The following is a 20,009-nucleotide window of genomic DNA, read 5'->3' on the forward strand; positions in this document are numbered from 1 at the left end:
AAAACGTCGATCAGTTAGAGGAAGCGCTGATCTAAGCATAGGATGACCCCAATGTCTTACATTTGCGTACCACCGTGGACTCATTCACCACGCATCTTAATCCATGCCCATCAAGTAAATGCATATATATTTAAGGCCAAAAAATTGTTGTTTCTTTTGTTGAATAAACATTGTTACATTCAAAAAACAGATTATTGGAGTGTTAGAAAAATTTTCCAAATCTTTTTTTGGGAGCGTGTAATTTGCACCCTGCAAACGCGATTTTGAACCCAGTGGTCTGTATTTTCCTTAACAGTAATTACCTTAAAAGCACCCAGTGAAAACAAATTTTCTGCTGCTTTATCACCCCCCCCCCCCCCGATTTGAACTCATTAAAAATTGCTAATTGAATTAATCAAAAAAAATCAAATTAAGAAATTAAAATGCACATAACTGTACAAAGCTTTATAACCACCGGTTACAAAGTTTGGTACAGTTATGAAAAGCTTTTATAACATTAACTTGACCAGATTCAGGAAGGAAATAAATTCTTAAAGCATTACCGTGGTCACACCACAATATATTCTTTAAAAAAAAAAAACTCGGTTTTTGTAGCAAACTTTACTTTGCTAATAAACGTTTTTAAATATTTTATTTTATCAGTTTCATAAAAAAACAGAAATACGCAGTAAGAATTAACAAAGATATGTGCACTCAAACAATTTCTAAAAGTTTCTTCAGCTCAATGATGAGTTGCCAGTCGGACTTTTGCAAATCTTCACGGAAATACTGTTTCATTACATCGATTGACTCACGAGTAATCTAATATAAACAATTAAAATAAAATAAAAAGGATTAATTTAATAGTTTAGAAATTTTAAATTTAATGGTACAAATCTTCTTACTTTACTGACTAATAGATCTTCGTGAGTAAAATGACGTCCATATAGTTTAGGTGCTTCACCTGGTACAGCATCAATTTTAACGCAAACCTCTTGACCACAGGCAGCCTTTTCCAGCTGCTTATGATTGGCTTCTATTCCAGTCACAAAACCAATCATTACACTCTGTAAGAAATCAGAATTTTATAAACAAACAGCTAAGTTAAAAAAAGAACAAGAAATTGATCTTGCACATACATTTTGACTCGGCACAACTATTGGAGTTCCAAGGCGTAATGTTCCACCTTCAATGACAACCCCAAACACAATCGGGTCTCTTGTATTATAAATATGTTGTGGTAAAATTCGGAGCTTGACAGGGTAAATAGCAAGATGCTTGAACTCGTCGCGCTTTTTTAATTTGTAATCCTTTAATCAAAAAAAAAAAAAAAGACGCTTTAAATTAATGGGTAAATTTAAGACCTAAACATCCTAAAAATTTAACCACATTTACCTCACAATAAGCCGTAAACTGGTCGAAAAGGTGATAAATTATTTCTGCAGAAAAAATCCGAACACCTTCTCTATCGGCATAGTCCTGAACGTCTTTCTCGACTTTGACATCAAACGCTAAGATAACAGCATACCTGATAAAAAGCGATCTTTAGATTCTAACTTAACCACATTAAGAATAAGATGAATATTTTGATTATTATTTCGAGGTCGGCACTTACATGGGCTCGTGTTCCAACATAACAGAACAACGCATTATATCTTTTTTGTGAACTGGACCAATGTTTACTCCGCAATACTAAGATATTTAAAACTCTAATAATTTCACTGGGTGTAAAATGCATCCCATACAAAGAGAAACACATAGAAACACAGAAACACATAGAAATAGTTTTACTAAATACTTACAGGAATTTTTGAGGTTTTTAAGAATTCTAATAAAGCTTCAAGCGAACCTAAAGTTGATGCTTGCACATAAACACCACGATCAGATACATTGATAGCCTTCAAGCTTGAAGATACGAAGTTCTCAACATCTTCTTTCAGTACATCAATTTCATCAGGACTCTGTGCAACATATAGGGGCGAACCTGCTAAAACCTTCTCCAGATCTTTAGCACACAGCTTAACGCCTTGCGCTGCTTCAATTTCTTGGTGATGAATATATTGACCCTAAGCATTTAAATTGAAACATTTAAACAACATTCGATGAAACCTTTATATAATACTACCACATCTCTAATGCATAATAAATCTTATTATCTCTCTTACAATAAAATCTTACTATCTCTCTTACAATAAAATCTTATTATCTCTCTTACAATAAAATCTTAAATCTTTGAAAAAAGAAGGGATTGTAAAAGCTAAACGAAATCTAAAACGTCTTTTAAATTTATAACTAACTTTCACTCGAAGTTCTCTCATTGGTTGAGGGGTTAAAATGGATCTGATCTGTGTGACAATAGCACCTTCGATTCCTCCCGTGACTATTGTGTCACCTTCCCTCAATTTACCGTTTACCAAAATAACATCAATAGTTGTACCAAGTCCAGGCAATGCTTTTACCTAATTTAAAAGTGTTAAATCTAGTAAAGCTTGTTTCAAAACAGAAATAAACTAAATAAACAAAAACAAAAAATAACTTACCTCCATTACTGTACTTTCTAACTCTTCGCAAAACGACAACTTCTTAGTGAGTCGAGATTGTGTGAGGCGACATATTAATGCCAATAAATCACCCATCCCATCACCACTATGAGCTGATGTAGGCACAAGTGAAATATATGATTTTTCATCAGGATTTTTGAAATGTAAAGCTGCGTTTAAACCCTTAAAATAAAATATTCATTGAAGATGATTTTATGCCAAATTTATACATTGACTTAAGAAAGAAAAGAAAAGATTATTTATTACACCACAACCACAAAATAATTTCATGAAGACAAGGTTGAAACTAAATAAGAATAAAGACAAATAAGATTAAGATGAAGCCTTTGGAGATATTTGGTGTATTTTACATGATACTAAATAAACACTTGTAACTTATTGAAGATAAAAAAGATTTATGGAATGATTAGCTTAAATTGGAAACAAATTCTGCACTATGAAGATATTTGCCACCACCATTGATTTTATGTCTGTTAGTTTTTTTTAACAAAATGAATGAAAAAAAAGAAACTGTCTACAAAAAAAGTTAAAAAACCCCAAAAAAAGATTAAAAACAAATCAATTTACTTGTTCTGCAAATTGTCTTATGACGACATTAAGCAATTCATTAAATGCATCGAATGTTACTTTTTTTTGCATTTTCAAAGTATCTTCCACTTGCGTTTGAGGAGATTTTTTCCATTCATAGACACGATCAATCTATGTAAGAAAAATATTGTAAACAAATATAGACAAATATTGTAAACAAATTTTCATAAAAAAGATTGATTTAGAAAGGAAATCCTTTGCAAATAACTTTGTAATAATGTAAGATTTAAAAAAAACAAACTAACTTTATTAAGTGCAACAACAAATGGAGTTTTCTTTGATTTAAGTAAGTTTATTGACTCGATTGTTTGCTGCTCCAATCCGTGCATAAGATCAACAACTAATATAGCCATGTCACATAAATTAGAACCCCGAGAACGAAGATTACTAAAATGAATTTAAATTCTTAGAAAGACACTTATAATGAAAATTTTATGTTAAAATACTAAGAAATAAATCATTATACCTGAATGACTCATGACCTGGTGTATCTATTACAAGAAGCCCAGGAAGCTTCATTTCTAATGTCTGAAACTTGAAATTAAAAATAGAAATGAATCAAGATATAAATAAAAACTTTAACTTTAATAATTTTGACACATTGGTAAATGATGAATGAAGAGATATTTACTTCTTTGACCATTTTTGTTTGTTCTCGCACATTAGCAAGAGGTATGTTTGTTGCACCAATTTGTTGAGTAATACCCCCAGCCTCTCCATCTTGTACATTTGTTCTTCGAATCTTAAAGAGAAGAATAAAATAACGAGCATATAAGCTTAATAACTTCAAATGATATAAATTTGTACATTTGTTCTTTAAATCTTAAAGAGAAGAATAAAATAACGAGCATATAAGCTTAATAACTTCAAATGATATAAATTTGTACATTTGTTCTTTAAATCTTAAAGAGAAGAATAAAATAACGAGCATATAAGCTTAATAACTTCAAATGATTTACTTTAAGTTTTTACCTTATCTAATATTTTAGTTTTCCCTGTATCAACATGACCAAGAACACAGATAACCGGAGCACGAAGTTTATCAGCAGATCGCTTAGCTTCATTAGCTAACCTTCTTTTCTAAAATTAAAACAAAAAAGTTTAAAACCAACTGCTGACACATTACTTATCAAATTTTACTCTAAAGATATCTAACCTTTCAAAACAAAAGTTAACTTAAGAACAGCAGAAAAAAATTTCAAAAAGAAATATTAAGATGCCTTCCAGCTGCTTAAGCTAGAAAAAAAAAATGGATTAGATGAGATTTAATGGACTCAACCAGATATAATAACCAGAATAAACCTAGTATTGTGTTAAAAGAATTCCTATGAGTAAAGGAGTTAAGAAAAACATCTATAAATATTAAAATCTTTTTTTTTTTGTTTTGCAATTACTTTTAGATTTTACTTTTGAATTTTGTTAAAATGTCATTTATGTTTTGCTTTAGCATGCAAAATGTAAGGAATTCAATCAATAGTTAGAAGTAAAAATTGATCAACATTAAATAGAAACTAGTGGAAGCTAGACAATCAGTGAATGGTAAGTTTTAAAGTAAGACATATTCAGCAAGTTCAGTGAGGGTTTTTCAACAAAGGGGAAGAACAGTTATCAAAAGAGGCTTGGATTAAGTCCAATTAATTTTCATTATTTAGTATTTGAATTTGCTATACAACTTGAAAAAAATTTGACAAATTCAAGGGAGAGTTGCCAAAATCCATCTATGGAAAAGAAACATGGAAAGATTGACTGACCTCATTTTTAAAACATAACCCAGATTTGTCACTTCAGAAACCTGAAGACACTTCTATAGGAGATGTCTGCCTTTATTTGTCGCAATGTAGACATGTTCCTGTTGGCTGAATAATATTACTTTACTTTTAACATGTTTTAAAAATGTTTTTTGTTACAAAATCCTGTAAGATCACTGATAGCCAGGGTGTATCATCAAAAATCAACCCCTAGTTTCTGATTTCATACAGATTGATCTTCAGCATACGCTTTGAGAGAGGTTTTAGAACACTCAACTTTTGTTACTAGCAAAGGCCTACAATTGCAAGCATCTAACGATCAACATGTTCTTATTATATTGTTATCATTGGATTACTAAATTATTTGACCTTTACCTTAAGCTGAAAGTCATAAAGCAGTTATTAAGAGAGGGAAAAGGAAACTGGCATCTAGTTTTTTAATAGAAACTCCTGTGAACAAAGCTTTCTGAAAAAAACAAAATGAACAGGGCCAGAAAAATAGGGCCAAAGAAGAGAAAATCAAACAAAGAAAATTGAAACTATAAAAAAGAAAACAAAGCAATAAAAATATTGTTCTTATAATTTAATTTTTTTTATGTATTTTTGTTCACTTAACCAAAAAAATGGAAGATAATAAAATTATTTACTTAGTAAGCAACTCAAAGCTTTGTTGTTTTCTTACGTTTTTAAATAAATTATCTATTTGAGAGTTTGTATTTGGTTATTTCAGTACATATACCAGTACTGAAATAACCACACAATCTTTGTGAGCACATGATTTAGGATAAATTAGTAAAATACATTCTAATTTTTCTTTTATTTTTAATTACTAATTAGCAGTAAATTAACACATAAATTCAAAAAAATTTGCTTATTTCAGTACAGATCTCCCTAAGTTTTAAATTTTTTAAAAAAAGTTTAAAAATAGATTAAAATAAATTTTAATTAAATGGATAAGCTAAATGTTTTTTGTTACATGGATCGAAATTATATATTAAGTAAACTATTTGATATTTAAGTTCTAAATTAAAAAATACACAAACTTGAATTTGTTCTCGTGTCTGTTGTCTGATCATTGCAGGAGTAAGCTTTACTTCTTCATCACTTGAGGTTTCATCATCATCATCACTATCAGTTTCTTCTTCAGAATCACTGCTACTCTCTTCACTCTCTTCACTAGACTGATCTTCTTCTTCATCAGAATCTTTACTCTCTAACAATTGTGGTTCACAGCTTTCTTTATTTTCTTTTGATTTTAAGTCAGGCTCTATGAGGATATAAAATAATTGCATTATTTTGAACTGATTGCAACATTTGAAAGTGAGCCATACACAGTAACTCACATCAAATGTTATTTATCTAACAGAAAGAAAAAAGTTTTTTTTTTTTAAAGGTAACTTAAACTAAAAATAAGAATCTTTTTTCTTTTAAAAACTGTATAAAAAAAAAAAAAAAAAAAAAGCAGATAGAAATTTTTATTAGTTGATGTACAATATTAGTGTTCTACATTATCATGAATTATCATGAATTAAAATTTCACATAAAAAATTAAGAGATTTATTTAGTGCTTTAAAACAATTTACGCTAATTGTAAAAATTTTTGTGAACAATTTAGACATTGAATTAGTACAAACTCTTTTTACACGAAATTATAGAATTTGATTTGTAGCTTTTGCATCAGTGATTTAAATTTTTGATAGAAAAATTTCTCTCATCCTAATACTTTTTAGTTCATTTTTACAAAATTATACCCAATTACTTGCATTTTTTTTAAAATCATGACTGAATCCTGAACCATATTTTTCATTTGATAATCAAGAAACATTTGAAAATTCAACTACTGACATACATCTTCATAGCAATTTCATTTACAACTTTGAACAAATCAAACACAAGAGAGTTTTAAGGTTAAGGCTGATAAAAATTTTCACTTTGAAAATACTATTATTCTAATATTAATTGCTTACAGTGATAACAGCAAGAGAAAATTAAGGATTTATAACAAAATTAACAAAGGTAATTTCTTTTTGTATTGAAAGTTGTTTAAAACAACAAAACTTAAAAATTCATCAATAAGTCACTTTTGCACCATACAACATAGTGATACAAAAATTTAAAAAAATAATTACGAGTTCTACTACTTATATAGTTTTATATAGTTTTAGATCAAATAGAATTGTGAAAAATAGCCTGTCATTTTTGTTTGCAACCAGATGATCAATCAGATGAAAATCACTAACGGTAACGCTGATGCTTACTGCAGGTGTTTTTGATCATCTTGGTTTATGTTTTTAAAGTGAAAAACAATCACATATATTGATGTTGTTTAAATATTGTCAATGCTACTTTCTAAAAGGATGGCTATCCTATAAAGACTTTAATTCTTTTTACCAAACCAAGTTAATTCAAACATAAGTTAGATGACTGCATGTTTCTAACCTTAACTTACAAATAATAAATAATCTGTGTTAAAGAAGCGAGTGCTATTTCAACAATAAGAACAATTTTTGTGTAAATATTTAAAAATCTTTAAACTTTTATTAGCCTTTTTCAAAAAAAAATTTCAATTCATCATGTTATATTTAGAGTCTGTACTTAATAGCAGGCTACACTAATGTTTTTCCTAAGGTCTGAGTAACAACATGATGCAGAAAAAAAGTTTATCTATTCATTCTAAGTTGCCTGGGAAACATCTAAATGTATGAAAAATTTGTATAGCAGCATTTTATACACTTTCTGCTTCTTTCTTTCTTTCTTTATCTTTTAATTCAAAATAATATAAGATGAAAAATTAAAAAAAAAAAGTATTTATTAGTAAATATGTCTTGCAATTTTCTTGAAAACTTTTGCGCTTACAAATGACAAAAGTGAAAAAAACTTTTTTGAAGAAAATGCTGAGAAGCTTATGACAGAAACTTCAAAAAAAAACTTCCTTTATAGAATTTTAATTATAGAATTTCTTTTCATGAAAAGAAAAAAAAGAAAAAAAAAAAAAAAAAAACACACTTGGACTTATCTCTAGATCTTCATTGGGGACCCATTCAGATTGATTGTTAGATGGATTCTCATCCCATGAATCAATAGTGTCTGGAATGACTGCCTCAACTTGATAAGAAATTAAACAACAAATGACTTAAGGATTAAAATATAGAATTTTCTTTAAATCCTAACAAACAATTTTGTAATTAGACTTTTAAGAAATAAAAGTGTTTTAATAAAAATTTAAAATAATTTACAAGAGTTTATTTAAGAAGAGCTTTTCTATTGTAAACTCAAACCTTTATCTTCATTTAAAACTTTGTTTGCTTGCTCTTTTTGCTCATCAAACTCTTTGATAACATTTTCAACTTTAGTGTCATTTGAGTCAGTATCAGGTTTTTTGAGTTGAGGTTTTTTTTTCTTACCATACTGAACTTTCTTAGGTTTTTCCATCTCTGAAATGTCTTCTTTCTTTGGAATAACCGCACCTAATTTACAAAATGCACCTTGCAATAGCCATAAAAAAATACTTAAACAAAAACTTTCTATATTTGGTAATTAGGTGATAACTTTTAGAAGCATAATTTTATCTGCTTATTGCATACACATACAACGAGATATAAATAGCATTTTTATTTATACCTGAGCATATGTTTATGTAACACAAAACTTTTATATAGCAAGTAATAGAGTAGATAGTTCAAATACAAAGAGCCATTCGAATTTAAAAAATTATTCAACACTCCCACACAACATCTAAATGAATCTACTTTCTTTAGCCTAAAATTATAACATCGCCAATGAAAAAATTTTGAAATGGGTTTTTTTTTTTTCTGTCTCCCACCCATTAAATAGTTTCCTACTAGTTATTTATACAATCCCCCAAAGTATCTGAACTCTAGACTGGTAAAAACTGGTCTAAAAAAAAAAACAACTGTAATTGCCATTTTCAATACAGAATTTTCAACACACAATACACTACCACCAGGTCAAACTTGCAAACACTGAACAACACAGTTGTTTGTATTTATATACATATTATTATCAGACAGTAATTACACATTAACTATATGTTTCAACAGTTCAACAGCATTCAACTTGACATATGTCTTGAAATGTTTTTCAACCACCTGCAACACAATACTGTTTCTGTGTTTCATCAGTGGCAAGATTGTTGCAGTTTTAATCAGGGTTATGCCATGCTCAGCACAATGAATGATGTACTGCAGCTCTGTCAGCAGGTGTTGTCTATGTTTTTTTGTCATGCCATTCACAAGTATCTGCTTTTCACTGCATGATGAAGCAAATATTTTTGAACTACCATCTCTGGCTTATGTACCAGGAATGTCTTGTGAGTCACTTAATACCAGTGGCTCATATTTCCTTGAGCTTGTATTGAATCAAAGTCCAGCAACTTTAGTCAATTCATTGCACAATTGTTGCACATGAACCAGGCCTGTAGGTAAATTTGAAAAATAAATCTGTTAAATCTTTGAATGCCTGGATGTTTTTCAGTTGTTTTATAATAAATTATTTCAATCTAGTTGATACCTTGATTAAAGGTAATTCACTCAAACTTGGTTCATGGTTATAAAGTTTGTCTTAGGATTTATGAAAGTGCTTACAGAAGAGGATTTCAGGACCAGTTGATAGTCCAAAGTGAAGACATCAAAAAGCAATATCACATGCATATGATATCTGCATGCACGCAACAAAAGAGCATGACCAAGATTCATTTCCAGCAGCTTACAAGTACCATTGAGTCTGCAAGTATTCATCATAGTTGTCTCAAAAACACATTCCAATTGTAACAGTGAACCATAATTCTAAGACTGATAGCTGGAATTCCAAGAAGTTTACTTGAGCCATCTACAGCTGATGTAATTAGTACTGACAAACAATTAACCTTGACAACATCATTGTCACTAATCCCAGTGCGTTAAAGAATTAGTCACAAAAAAATTATGTTTGATACCCTGTGCTGATGCTTATAATGGCAATATAAGATGTTGACAATGGCAATACATACTACTTTTTGACATTAGCAAAGACTTGGAACTTCCACCTGCTTCATTTATTACAGATGCCACTATCATGATTGCTTTTCGAACACTTGTAATAGTAGTGTCTTATGTAGCTGCTATGTTAGACATAAGTACTGTTTTGTATCACTTAGTCTTCCTGAGTTCATTGACCTGTGTACAGAACTCTTTATCATCATTATGTCTTATCTGCCTCAGTCTCTTCATCTTCACTGTAAATTTCTTTTTAATTGGATGTAACTTTTATACTAATTACTGTCTATTTCACATTCAGGACATTTGGCTTCCCTACATTTTCTCTTGAATTCTTTTTACCTTCTTGCCAACTTGTCTGATGATACCACTTCTGGATTCATTCTGCATCTTCAGAAACTGTTTATCTTCTTCAATACTTGTTAACTGTTCAGAAGCTGCATGACTGTTCAGAAGCTGCATGACTTAGTTTTTCACTAAATTTCAATGTCCTTAGAAAGTTAAATTCTATTTTATGTCAAAAACTAAACTTTTAAAATTAGAAATAGATTGTCCTTTAATATAGTTATAATGTAAACAGGAAATAGAAATATAGTTTTTTGTGGTAAGATAAGTAAATATATAAAAATATTTTAAGTCAAGAAAAAGCCAAGCAAAATTTCAATGATTTGAAACTTTGTGTTGAAAAAGGTGATTTTAGTCATTTTTTGCATACCAGGCTAAAATTTAGATACTTTGGGAAACCTCCTAATACCTCCCAAAAAGCTGTAATTTTGTTGTGGCTATGTAAATAACTAGTAGGAAACTATTTTTGGTTTATGGGTGGGTGCAGAGTCCTGTTCCAACAGGACTCTGTAACCACCCATAAAGCCAAAATAGCTCAGGCCTGGATTACAAAGAATATGCTATTCCACTGGTCATCTGACTTGTGGCCTCCTAGCTCACCAGGCTGTAACCCAATTAACTACTATATGTGGGGCATGTTTGAGGTAGAGGTTAACAAAGTCTTTCATAATATTACAAATGTTGTCAAGATAGCTGTTGCTGAGGTGATGAGTCATATGAATAAGGACACTGTCATTAAGGCCTGTGACACATTCAGATCTTGTTTAGAAACCATCTTTGGCTGCTCAGTGTAGTCATAGTGCTTTTGATTTACATGTTTGAATTTTTAAATATTTGTTTTATAAATTATGTTTATTACTTGGTGCATAGTTTTAATTTACCAGCACCACCCTGTGTGTGTGTATATATATATATATATATATATATATATATATATATATATATATATATATATATATATATATATATATATATATATATATATATGTTTTATAATTAAAAAAACCTTTTTGCTTCATTGACTCTAACAGAGCCTCAGCTCTCCTTCTTTGTTCTTTTTGTGCAGGGGTTAGCAACTTTCCTTCCCTTTTCAACTGCTCCTTCCTTTCCTTAAATTGTAAAAAAGTTTTATAATTTGACAACAGCAAAAACTAACATAACTGTAAAGAAAATTGGCAACATTTATATTATTATTTATTAATCAAGCAACAAACATTTGACCTTTTCCTTCTGCTTTTTTCTTTCTTTCTTTTCTTTCTCAAGTCGTATCTAAAAAGTAATAAAACAAAAGCTGCCCAAAGAATTTTACTGACTTTAAAAGAAGTTCCAAATCCTTAATTGTTAAAACAAAGACAGGTCATGTAATATTTCAAATCATAAATTATATTGTTATACAAATTATTATTTAGCTAATAATGATTGTCAGATGACTCATTTAAAATCTTAAAAAAAAAAGAGCATACCTTTTCAAGTCTTGCTTCTTCAGCTTGTTCAATTGCTCTAGCTTTAGCTTCAGCTTCTGCTCTAAGTCTCTCTTCTTCTCTTTTCACTTGTTCCAGAGCTTCTTGCATAGCCAAAATAGTAGACTTCCCAGGCTTTTTTATCTTTTTAGATTTGTCCTCATCGTCTTTCTTCTTCTTCTTCTTTTTCTTCTTTTTATCCTTAGAATCAACTATTTCTTCTCCGCTATCCTCACCACCATCTTTAATATCTTCTTCCTTAGGGATATCACTAGGAACAGCAGCCTCTGAAATGTAAGTGATAAATAATGTATACAAATCAAGATTGAACACCAAAATAACAAAACACAAAATTTAAAAATTTGTCTTAAAGCCATTTTTAATTTTTTATTCGCTTGTTGTTGTTTTTTTTGTAAGAGTGTAGTTTAGTTAAGAGTGTAGTTAGTTTGAATTTAATTTTGAACTATTTATTGAAACAAGTTTTAAATTTTTGTATATTTATGGTTTTACCTTCTATTTGAATGACAGCATCTGGTTCTTTATTAGGCAATTGAGATGATACTATCTGCTCTTTTTTCTTCTGCTGAGATGCTTTTAGTTTTTCTATTTCTTTTTTCTTTTTTTCTCTTTCTTTTTTTTCTGCTTTTTTTTCTGCAGCTGTCTTGATATGTACTTCACCTGGAGTAATTTCTAAATTTGGGCTGTTTAAAGTTGGTTTTATTGTTGTTTCTGATTTTAGAGTTTCTGGTTCAGTCAAAACAATTTTATTTTCAATGTTTTCATTATTTAATTCTACTTCTTTCTTTTTCTTGTTCTTCTTACTTTTATTTTTTTCATTTGTTTTAGAAACCTCCAGGTTTGATATAATTTCTGCCAAATCTGTTGTTTCCTTCTTTTTTTTCCCTTTTTTCCTTGATTTTACTTCTTGAACAACTTCCTCTTTTTCATTAGAGGAAAGATTATCATCATCATTATCAAGATTGTCATCAAGCATAAGAGCACTAAAACCAGATTTCTGGGATGTTTTCTAAACAATGATTATACAATTATAAACAAAATGTAAATAAAAAGTCTCTTTAATTACAATCTACCATTTTAATTTACCATTTTACCAATCATTTACATTTATCTACCAATGTTTGGCTTGTATTCAAAGAAATTTTGCCAAAATACATTTCTCATAATTAATTTCAAAAATAATCTTAATGATCCAAAATTAAACATTAAATTTTTCAGTCCATATAATACATTTTATTGCTATGAATAATTTCAGAATCTATAAAACCAAAAAATCCTTAATTCAACTCACAAAAGGCACTTCATCCTCTTCACCACTCTCACTAAAACAGATCAAATTTAAAAAATCTTACATAATGATAATTCTTATTACCAAATATATAATACTACCAAATCTTATTTATACAATGATAATACAGTTGTGTGTATAATTATATATGCATCAAAATTATTATACAGGTAAGTGTTAGTTTTTCAAATTTAAACAAAAATGGAAGAAGATAATTGACAAATTTTAATTAAGCTAACCTTTCTAAATAGGTTACTTTTATTTTTTAATTCTGTGTTGTTTAAAAGTAATGGAACTGTGAGATATGTAAAATACTAAATGTTTCAGGGGAATATGTTCAAGCCACAAGTAAAAATTATGAGATAAATATGCCAAAGAATTATAAAAGACCAGCAGGCAGCCTAAGACAACAGACCAACAAGCAAGTTACCTCTTTCAAGAGGAAAGGAAAAACTTTATACTAATAAAAGTAAACTTGCTGGTGAGTTTAATATATTAAAAATATTAGTATTAGTAGGGAAACAAAAAGACTTTAGATTAAAAAAAAAAAAAAAAAAAAAAAAAAAAAAAAAAAAGGGCACAGACTCAAATAAAGCAGCTAGAAAGCTATTAATCTAAGTCACAGATAGACTCAAAAGCAAAATTGAGTAGAGAAAGACATAAAAGATTGGAGCAAATTCATATTCAGTCATAAATCAAACTTTGAGGTCTTTAATCAGAAATCAAGTTATGATAAAAATATTGATTTCCAAACAATATGTGGACCAATTTGTTGTACCAAAGTTACAAGGTGGAGAAGGCTCAGCTGATATCTGGGGTTGCATTTCCTACAAGGAAAATGGATGTTGCAAAGTGTATACAGACTGAACTGACCAATTTACCTTACAAAGATATCCTTGAAAATGAGCTTTTACCATCTACTTAACTTTATGGTGAAAGCTTAGCATGGAGATTCCACCAGGATGGAATACAATGTTGTCAGTCCAACACTGGTTCAAAAAGCAACAATTTGAGATCTTTCGCCATGGCACTAGGTCTCCAGATCTGAACCTAATCAAGAGTATTTGGTCATATATGGATGTTAAAATTTTACCAATCAAGATAATGCTTGTGAAGCATCTTAAATAGGAGTCAGAAAGAGTTTGGCCAAAATTCCAAAATAACTGTATAAAGTTAATTGAACTGATGCCAAAATGCATTAGAGCCTGTTATGTCAGCAAAGGTGGCTACTTCAAACACTGATTTGGCATTCATCTATTTTCAGTTTTTTTTTAGTGTTTAATTGTGATTCAAATTTGTTTTTTTACACTTTTGTTTTTTTTACACTTTTGTTTCTTTTTGTTTTTTATGTTTAAAAAAAAAATTAAGAACAATATCTAAAATTACTTTTGTGTTTTTTTATGAAAAATGTAACCTTATCTGATGAAAAAAATTAAGTTTATCTACAAATATGTGCACAACCATATGGCACAAAGCAAGTTAACATTAAGATAATATACTAAGTTATGAATTACAAAATAAGTTTATGAACTTATAATCAGACTTTTGCTTATGATAGAGTTTGTTTCAAAAATATTTTAGTGAATTGTAAAAATTTTCAGATTTTTAGCATTTTGTCAATATTGTGAGAGTGATATTTTTATTTGTTGATTTTCCCTCAATACATGTGTCTATATGTGTACTCTACTTATTTTTCTTCATTTATATATATATATATATATATATATATATATATATATATATATATATATATATATATATATATATATATATATATATATATATATATATAAATGTTTTGAGTTGTATTATTTTAAATTACAAATTCTCATGCTTAAATGAATGCTCAATATTATGTATAAACAGAGTGAATATATAGATAAACCAATTTCCTATATTAAAGCTAACATTTTTGTTGAATGGAGGATTAAACCTGATGATTTTGTGCTTACAACTTTTGCTGTTAATGGGGTGTGAGTTAGGAATGAAATTTGGGTGTGAGTTAGGAATGAATTTAAGATTTTGGTTATAACCAGATTTTTTTAAAAGCTTTTTTGTGTATAAGGGTAGAACTTCTGAAAATACATTTGCTAGATGAAGTGGCCTACAATCGTAGTTTGATGGAGTGAGGAATTCTTTAGAGGGTTTTTAAACCTGGTCAAATAATATTTTCTGTTAAACCACAACCTTCACAAAATTTGTAATAAAAATCCAATTAAAGTAAGCTACAGTTGCATACCAAGCTTGAAAAAAAAAATCATAAATTTACACATTCCACAAAAAAAACCCATCAATATCAGAGAAAAAACTGCATAAATAAAACAAGCTATCATCACCTGTAACAACCCAGAAACAAGAGAAAAAAACTATAATGACATCAGCAGAACATCCTTCAAACTAAAATATGCCAACCACTTAAAATCTTTTAATATTGAAAAGTATAAGTAATACTAGAACGATATTTATAACAGCATTAGTTACTTGGAACAAGCATTAACATCCGTAGCTACATTTAGAATCAACTGAAAGTATTCTTTGCAGTAGTAACACTAAAAATGATTGTATTTATAGCAACAATCAGAATGAAGATTGTTACCGTAGTAATTGAAACTATAGAATTTAGTAATATCTACTGTAGTGATGTAATTGTAGGTGCCACAGTAAAGAAAGATTTCTTTTAAATTACTTATTACTAAATTTTATTTGGAACTGATGATATGAGGGTAAGGAACTTATTATCTTTAAAATTTTAGTTAGATATTAAAAAAAAAAAAGAAAAAAAAAAGAAATTAATTAAAGAACAAACTGCTCAATAGGTTTTCCTTTATTCTTCTTTTTGGATTTTTTTGAAATTTGTATATCTTCAACTATGGTTTCAGCTTTACTAGAATTATCTTTCTTCAGTTCATCTTCATCTTCATCTTTCCTAGAATTCAGAAGAGTTTAAAACAAACTTTGTATGTATGTATGTATGTATGTATGTATGTATGTATGTATGTATGTATGTATGTATGTATGTATGTATGCATGCATGCATGCATGTATCTCAACAAAAACTTTTTAAAGTTTTAGCAATAAAATGTAATTTGTAACAAAAAGAAGCCATTTGTTTTAAGTAAGGTAAGTAAACAAGTAAGATGGAGGATAATTACTCTGAAAGTCAAACTTAACATCAATAGTAAAGAAATAGGAAGAAAAATAGGTATTCTGGTGATATTTTTCAAATAATGGGTCTGAATAAAACAATTTTTTTAGAAGCTCTTAAATCTTGCCTGAATTCTTTCTCTTTGGTAAATAATAAGGCAATACCAACATGATGTTCCAGCTCATATCGTAAAACTATAAAGACCTGGAGGCTAGAAAATAGGGATAAAATATGCCACATCCTGTAAGATTGCCTTATAAAATAAATAGACTACACAATCCATTGAGCATCTTAGAAATCATAACAGGCATATTAGGTGAATAGCTTTGTTAGGTGTACAAGTTCAATCTAGCACTGTTCCCAAAGAGGCCTGAAATTGTGAAATAATACAAGAACATGCTGAGAACTTAAATTTTGAAATCTTATTTGATAGTCAGGTTTAATTTTGTTTAAGGTTTTTATGATGAACAAGCTGTTATTTTTAATCACTTAATTCAAATTAAATTGAAAGAACACTGAAAACACTTCACTTTATTTTCTATTTCTAAAGAGATTTATCTTTCTTACCTTTCAGTGGTTTTTGCTTTCTTTTTCTTTTTGTCTTTTTTAGTTATTGGTACATGTTCCTCAACCTCTTCTGATTTTTTAATATCAATACCAGCCTCTTTCGCTATTTCATCAATATCATCTTCCCTATAATTTAAAATAAGTTACAGTTTTAGCAACATAATTACTGCCATCTCAAAGAAAAATTATTTTACTTGTAATCTGCCGACCTTTAATTAGGGAACTTCCATGATTAAGCATAGATATATATTGAACAATACTATGTAAGAACATACACACACAAAAAAAATTAAAGAAAAAATAAATACCAGTTGTCATCATTCTTTTTAGATTTCTTTCCTTTAGCCATTTTGTCCCCAAACCCCAGCAAACCCCAATATCAATCGAAAACACACTACAAAATTGTTAGCTTTTCCCTCTGTGTCTTTTAAAAAATGTTTTTAATGAGTATAAAGAAATTGAAGATAAACCTTTCCATAAATTACACCACATGCACTGTAGCATATCAGTTAAAAGTAGCACCACTTTGTTTAAAGAGTCTCAAGAACTTAATACTGTGATTTGGTATGCAAACTTTAAGCTCTTGTACAATAAAGCAACCAATAAATCACTATGACATTCCAATGTATAAATGCTGTGTATCTATAAAATCAAAAGGAAAATATTTAAATTTCACCTAAAAATAAAGAAAAAAACCTGGTAATTTACGGTTTAACTAGAAGGTTACTTATGAGTTCAGTATCTCATTTTGCTTGGGAAAACTAAGCTGGTCCTTATATCAAACTTATTATAATAGTTTATGTATGTATGTATGCATGTACATACATACATACATACATACATACATACATACATACATACATACATACATACATACATACATACATACATACATACATACACACATACATACATACAAACATACATACATACATACATACATACATACATACATACATACATACATACATACATACATACATACATACATACATACATACATACATACATACATACATACATACATACATACATACATACATACATACATACATACATACATACAAATTTTAATGTTTTTGTTTAAAAAACTTTAAAAAGTCTTAAGCTTTAATATCACTTATCCTATTCTTTCAACTCTTAGAGTGGTCTAATAACCAGCTTCTTCATTATAATTTTCATCATACGAGAAGAAGAAAATTATGAATGTATGAATTTCTGAATCAGATTTAAACGACACGTGTGTTTGTCTGGAGGGGTCAAATCAAAATGGTACAGCTGTTATCTTGAAAACGAAATGAATAGTTTTCGATACCGTTAAAAAAATTTCTTTGAGAAATTACAGTCCGCAATACACCTTTTCACAGTTCCGAGATAAAATTTATGCGCGCGCAGAAATGGAAGTAAAAATGTAAACAAACATTATTTTAGCTGCGATTTCATTGCAGATTTACCTAGTGATACTGAGATCTACCAAGTTTTCGGTATTGTTTGATTTAAATCTTACCTTTTGTAAAATTACATTGTTTATGGCTCTCTCAGCAAACGAAGAAAAGATTCCAGTCAGTATTGAATCTGAACTTCAAAATCAACTTCAAATGAGAGAATATATAGATATAAATAGACTTCAATCTGAGTATAAAGAAGGCAAGGCTTACAAATATTTTAAATGTGAATGGGTGAAAGAGATTTACTATCATTAAATCAATCAATTTTCAAAAATATGTTTTATCAAATCCAGAGTCACACCATCACAAAGAACAAATAATACAGCATATCATGTATGGGCTGCAATCGAAAAAGATTCTGATAAGCCTGGTGGACATGTGTATTCTGCATATTGCACATGCACTGCAGGAATGTTAGGTTGTTGTAATCATGTAATTGGTTTACTTTTCAGAGTAGAGGCAGCAGTTCGGACTGGAGCTACAAAATTATCGTCAACCAGTGTTTTGGCTAAATGGAATGTTCCTACAGGTTGCAAAACAAAATTGATCCACAAACCTATAGCTGAAATGACTTTTAATAAATGCTGGTTATTGCTCTTATGAATTTGCGAGCCCCCAAAATAAAAAACTTTTGGATAATGGAATTAAAGTGCGTAGTCTTCTATATGAAAAACTAAAATCAGTTGCAAGTCAAAGCTGCTTTGTTGAATTGATGGAAGGACAACGGAAGTCTGAACCACTAACTAAGCATACAACTGTTTTACCAAAAGGTGTAAAAGAAAAAGCACAAAAATTTGAAATCAATAACAATCTATCTCAATCAGAAAACAGTAACTTTACAAACACATTAACATTAAATGAACTTGAAATAAAAAATATAGAACAGGAAACAAAAGACCAATCAAAGTCAAATGATTGGTTTATACAAAGAGCAGGTAGAATAACTGCTTCAAAATTTAGCAAGATTTATACCAAAATGGAAACTCTAAAGCAAAATCCAAATAAATGTTCTTTAAAACTTGTTGAAGAAATATTAAGTGAAGAGAAAATAGACACATTTTCAACACGTCATGGGATTGGTATGGAGTTCCATGCAAAAGTGGCTGTTATAACAGTTTTAAAAAACATGCCATAAAAAGGTTATATCATTTGAGAGTGGAACAATAATAGATAAAGAGCATCCATACATATCAGCTTCTCCTGATTTATTTGTAGAATGCTTGTGTTATGGAAAAGCTTTAGTTGAAATAAAATGCCCTTATTCAATTCGTGACAGTGCACCAAGTAAATCCAACCTAAAACAGCTTGAAACTTTAAATAATGGGGAAGTAAATTTAAAGTTAAATCATCCCCATTATTTTCAAATATAAGGTCAACTTGGTATTACTTCTCTAGAAAATTGTTGGTATTTTGTATATACAGATCATGGACACTATATAGAAAATATATTATTTAGCAATGAATTTTATCAAAATATCTTAAAGAATTTAAAAGAATTTTGGTACAAGCATCTTGCTAAATATCTATTATTTGGCAAGCAAAATATAATGGTCACATCTATACAAACAGAAGAAATTTTAAAAAACCTTATAATAAATACTTCACCACTACAAAAAAAAAAAAAAAAAGATCTAGAGCCTGTCTTATCCAGTTTAATTATTACATGTGAAAAAGAAGTACCTCAAAACATTGACTCTTAGATTTGTAAAAAACCTTCAGCCAGTCCAGAAATAAAACTGTTGTATGTTATGGATATTATTTAGATGACTTTTGACAATTCTTTTTTAAATAACCGTAAGAAAGAAACTTTTAAAAATGAAAATTTATATTTGAATAAATGGTTCAAAAAAGTTTTTCAGCTCAAAAAA

General features: G+C 29.0%; 1 protein-coding gene and 1 pseudogene across 1 annotated transcript; one reads left to right on the plus strand and one right to left on the minus strand.

Moving 5' to 3' along the window:
• Window positions 1-530: 530 nt before the first annotated feature.
• LOC145180233 (eukaryotic translation initiation factor 5B-like) lies at window positions 531-18,029 on the minus strand. The gene is made up of 24 exons (XM_090078824.1): window positions 17,002-18,029; window positions 16,694-16,819; window positions 15,788-15,907; window positions 12,985-13,015; window positions 12,186-12,702; window positions 11,679-11,962; window positions 11,437-11,484; window positions 11,222-11,324; window positions 8,155-8,343; window positions 7,883-7,981; window positions 5,920-6,143; window positions 4,101-4,208; window positions 3,760-3,870; window positions 3,595-3,662; window positions 3,374-3,515; window positions 3,108-3,239; window positions 2,520-2,702; window positions 2,277-2,438; window positions 1,782-2,045; window positions 1,595-1,671; window positions 1,375-1,507; window positions 1,119-1,289; window positions 885-1,046; window positions 531-801 (listed from the first exon to the last, which is right to left on the minus strand). The coding sequence occupies exons 1-24, from the start codon at window positions 17,040-17,042 to the stop codon at window positions 694-696; spliced, it is 3,603 nt and encodes a 1,200-aa protein (XP_089934950.1). The 5' UTR covers window positions 17,043-18,029; the 3' UTR covers window positions 531-693.
• A 67-nt stretch (window positions 18,030-18,096) lies between these two features.
• Window positions 18,097-19,918, plus strand: LOC149891528 (uncharacterized; annotated as a pseudogene).
• The last annotated feature ends 91 nt before the right edge of the window (window positions 19,919-20,009 follow it).

This window comes from Hydra viridissima, unplaced genomic scaffold (genome assembly GCF_058129835.1).
Source record: "Hydra viridissima isolate aposymbiotic clone 2 unplaced genomic scaffold, HvirCarnegie_v1 scaffold_2, whole genome shotgun sequence".
NCBI classification, from domain to species: Eukaryota; Metazoa; Cnidaria; class Hydrozoa; order Anthoathecata; family Hydridae; genus Hydra; species Hydra viridissima.

Coding starts and splice junctions, on each gene's coding strand:
- LOC145180233 (XM_090078824.1), bottom strand. CDS start 17,042: ATGGCTAAAGGAAAGAAATCTAAAAAGAATGATGACAACTG. Junction 16,820..17,001: donor AAAAAGAATGATGACAACTG/GTATTTATTTTT, acceptor TTTAAATTATAG/GGAAGATGATATTGATGAAA. Junction 11,963..12,185: donor TGCTGTCATTCAAATAGAAG/GTAAAACCATAA, acceptor CTTACATTTCAG/AGGCTGCTGTTCCTAGTGAT.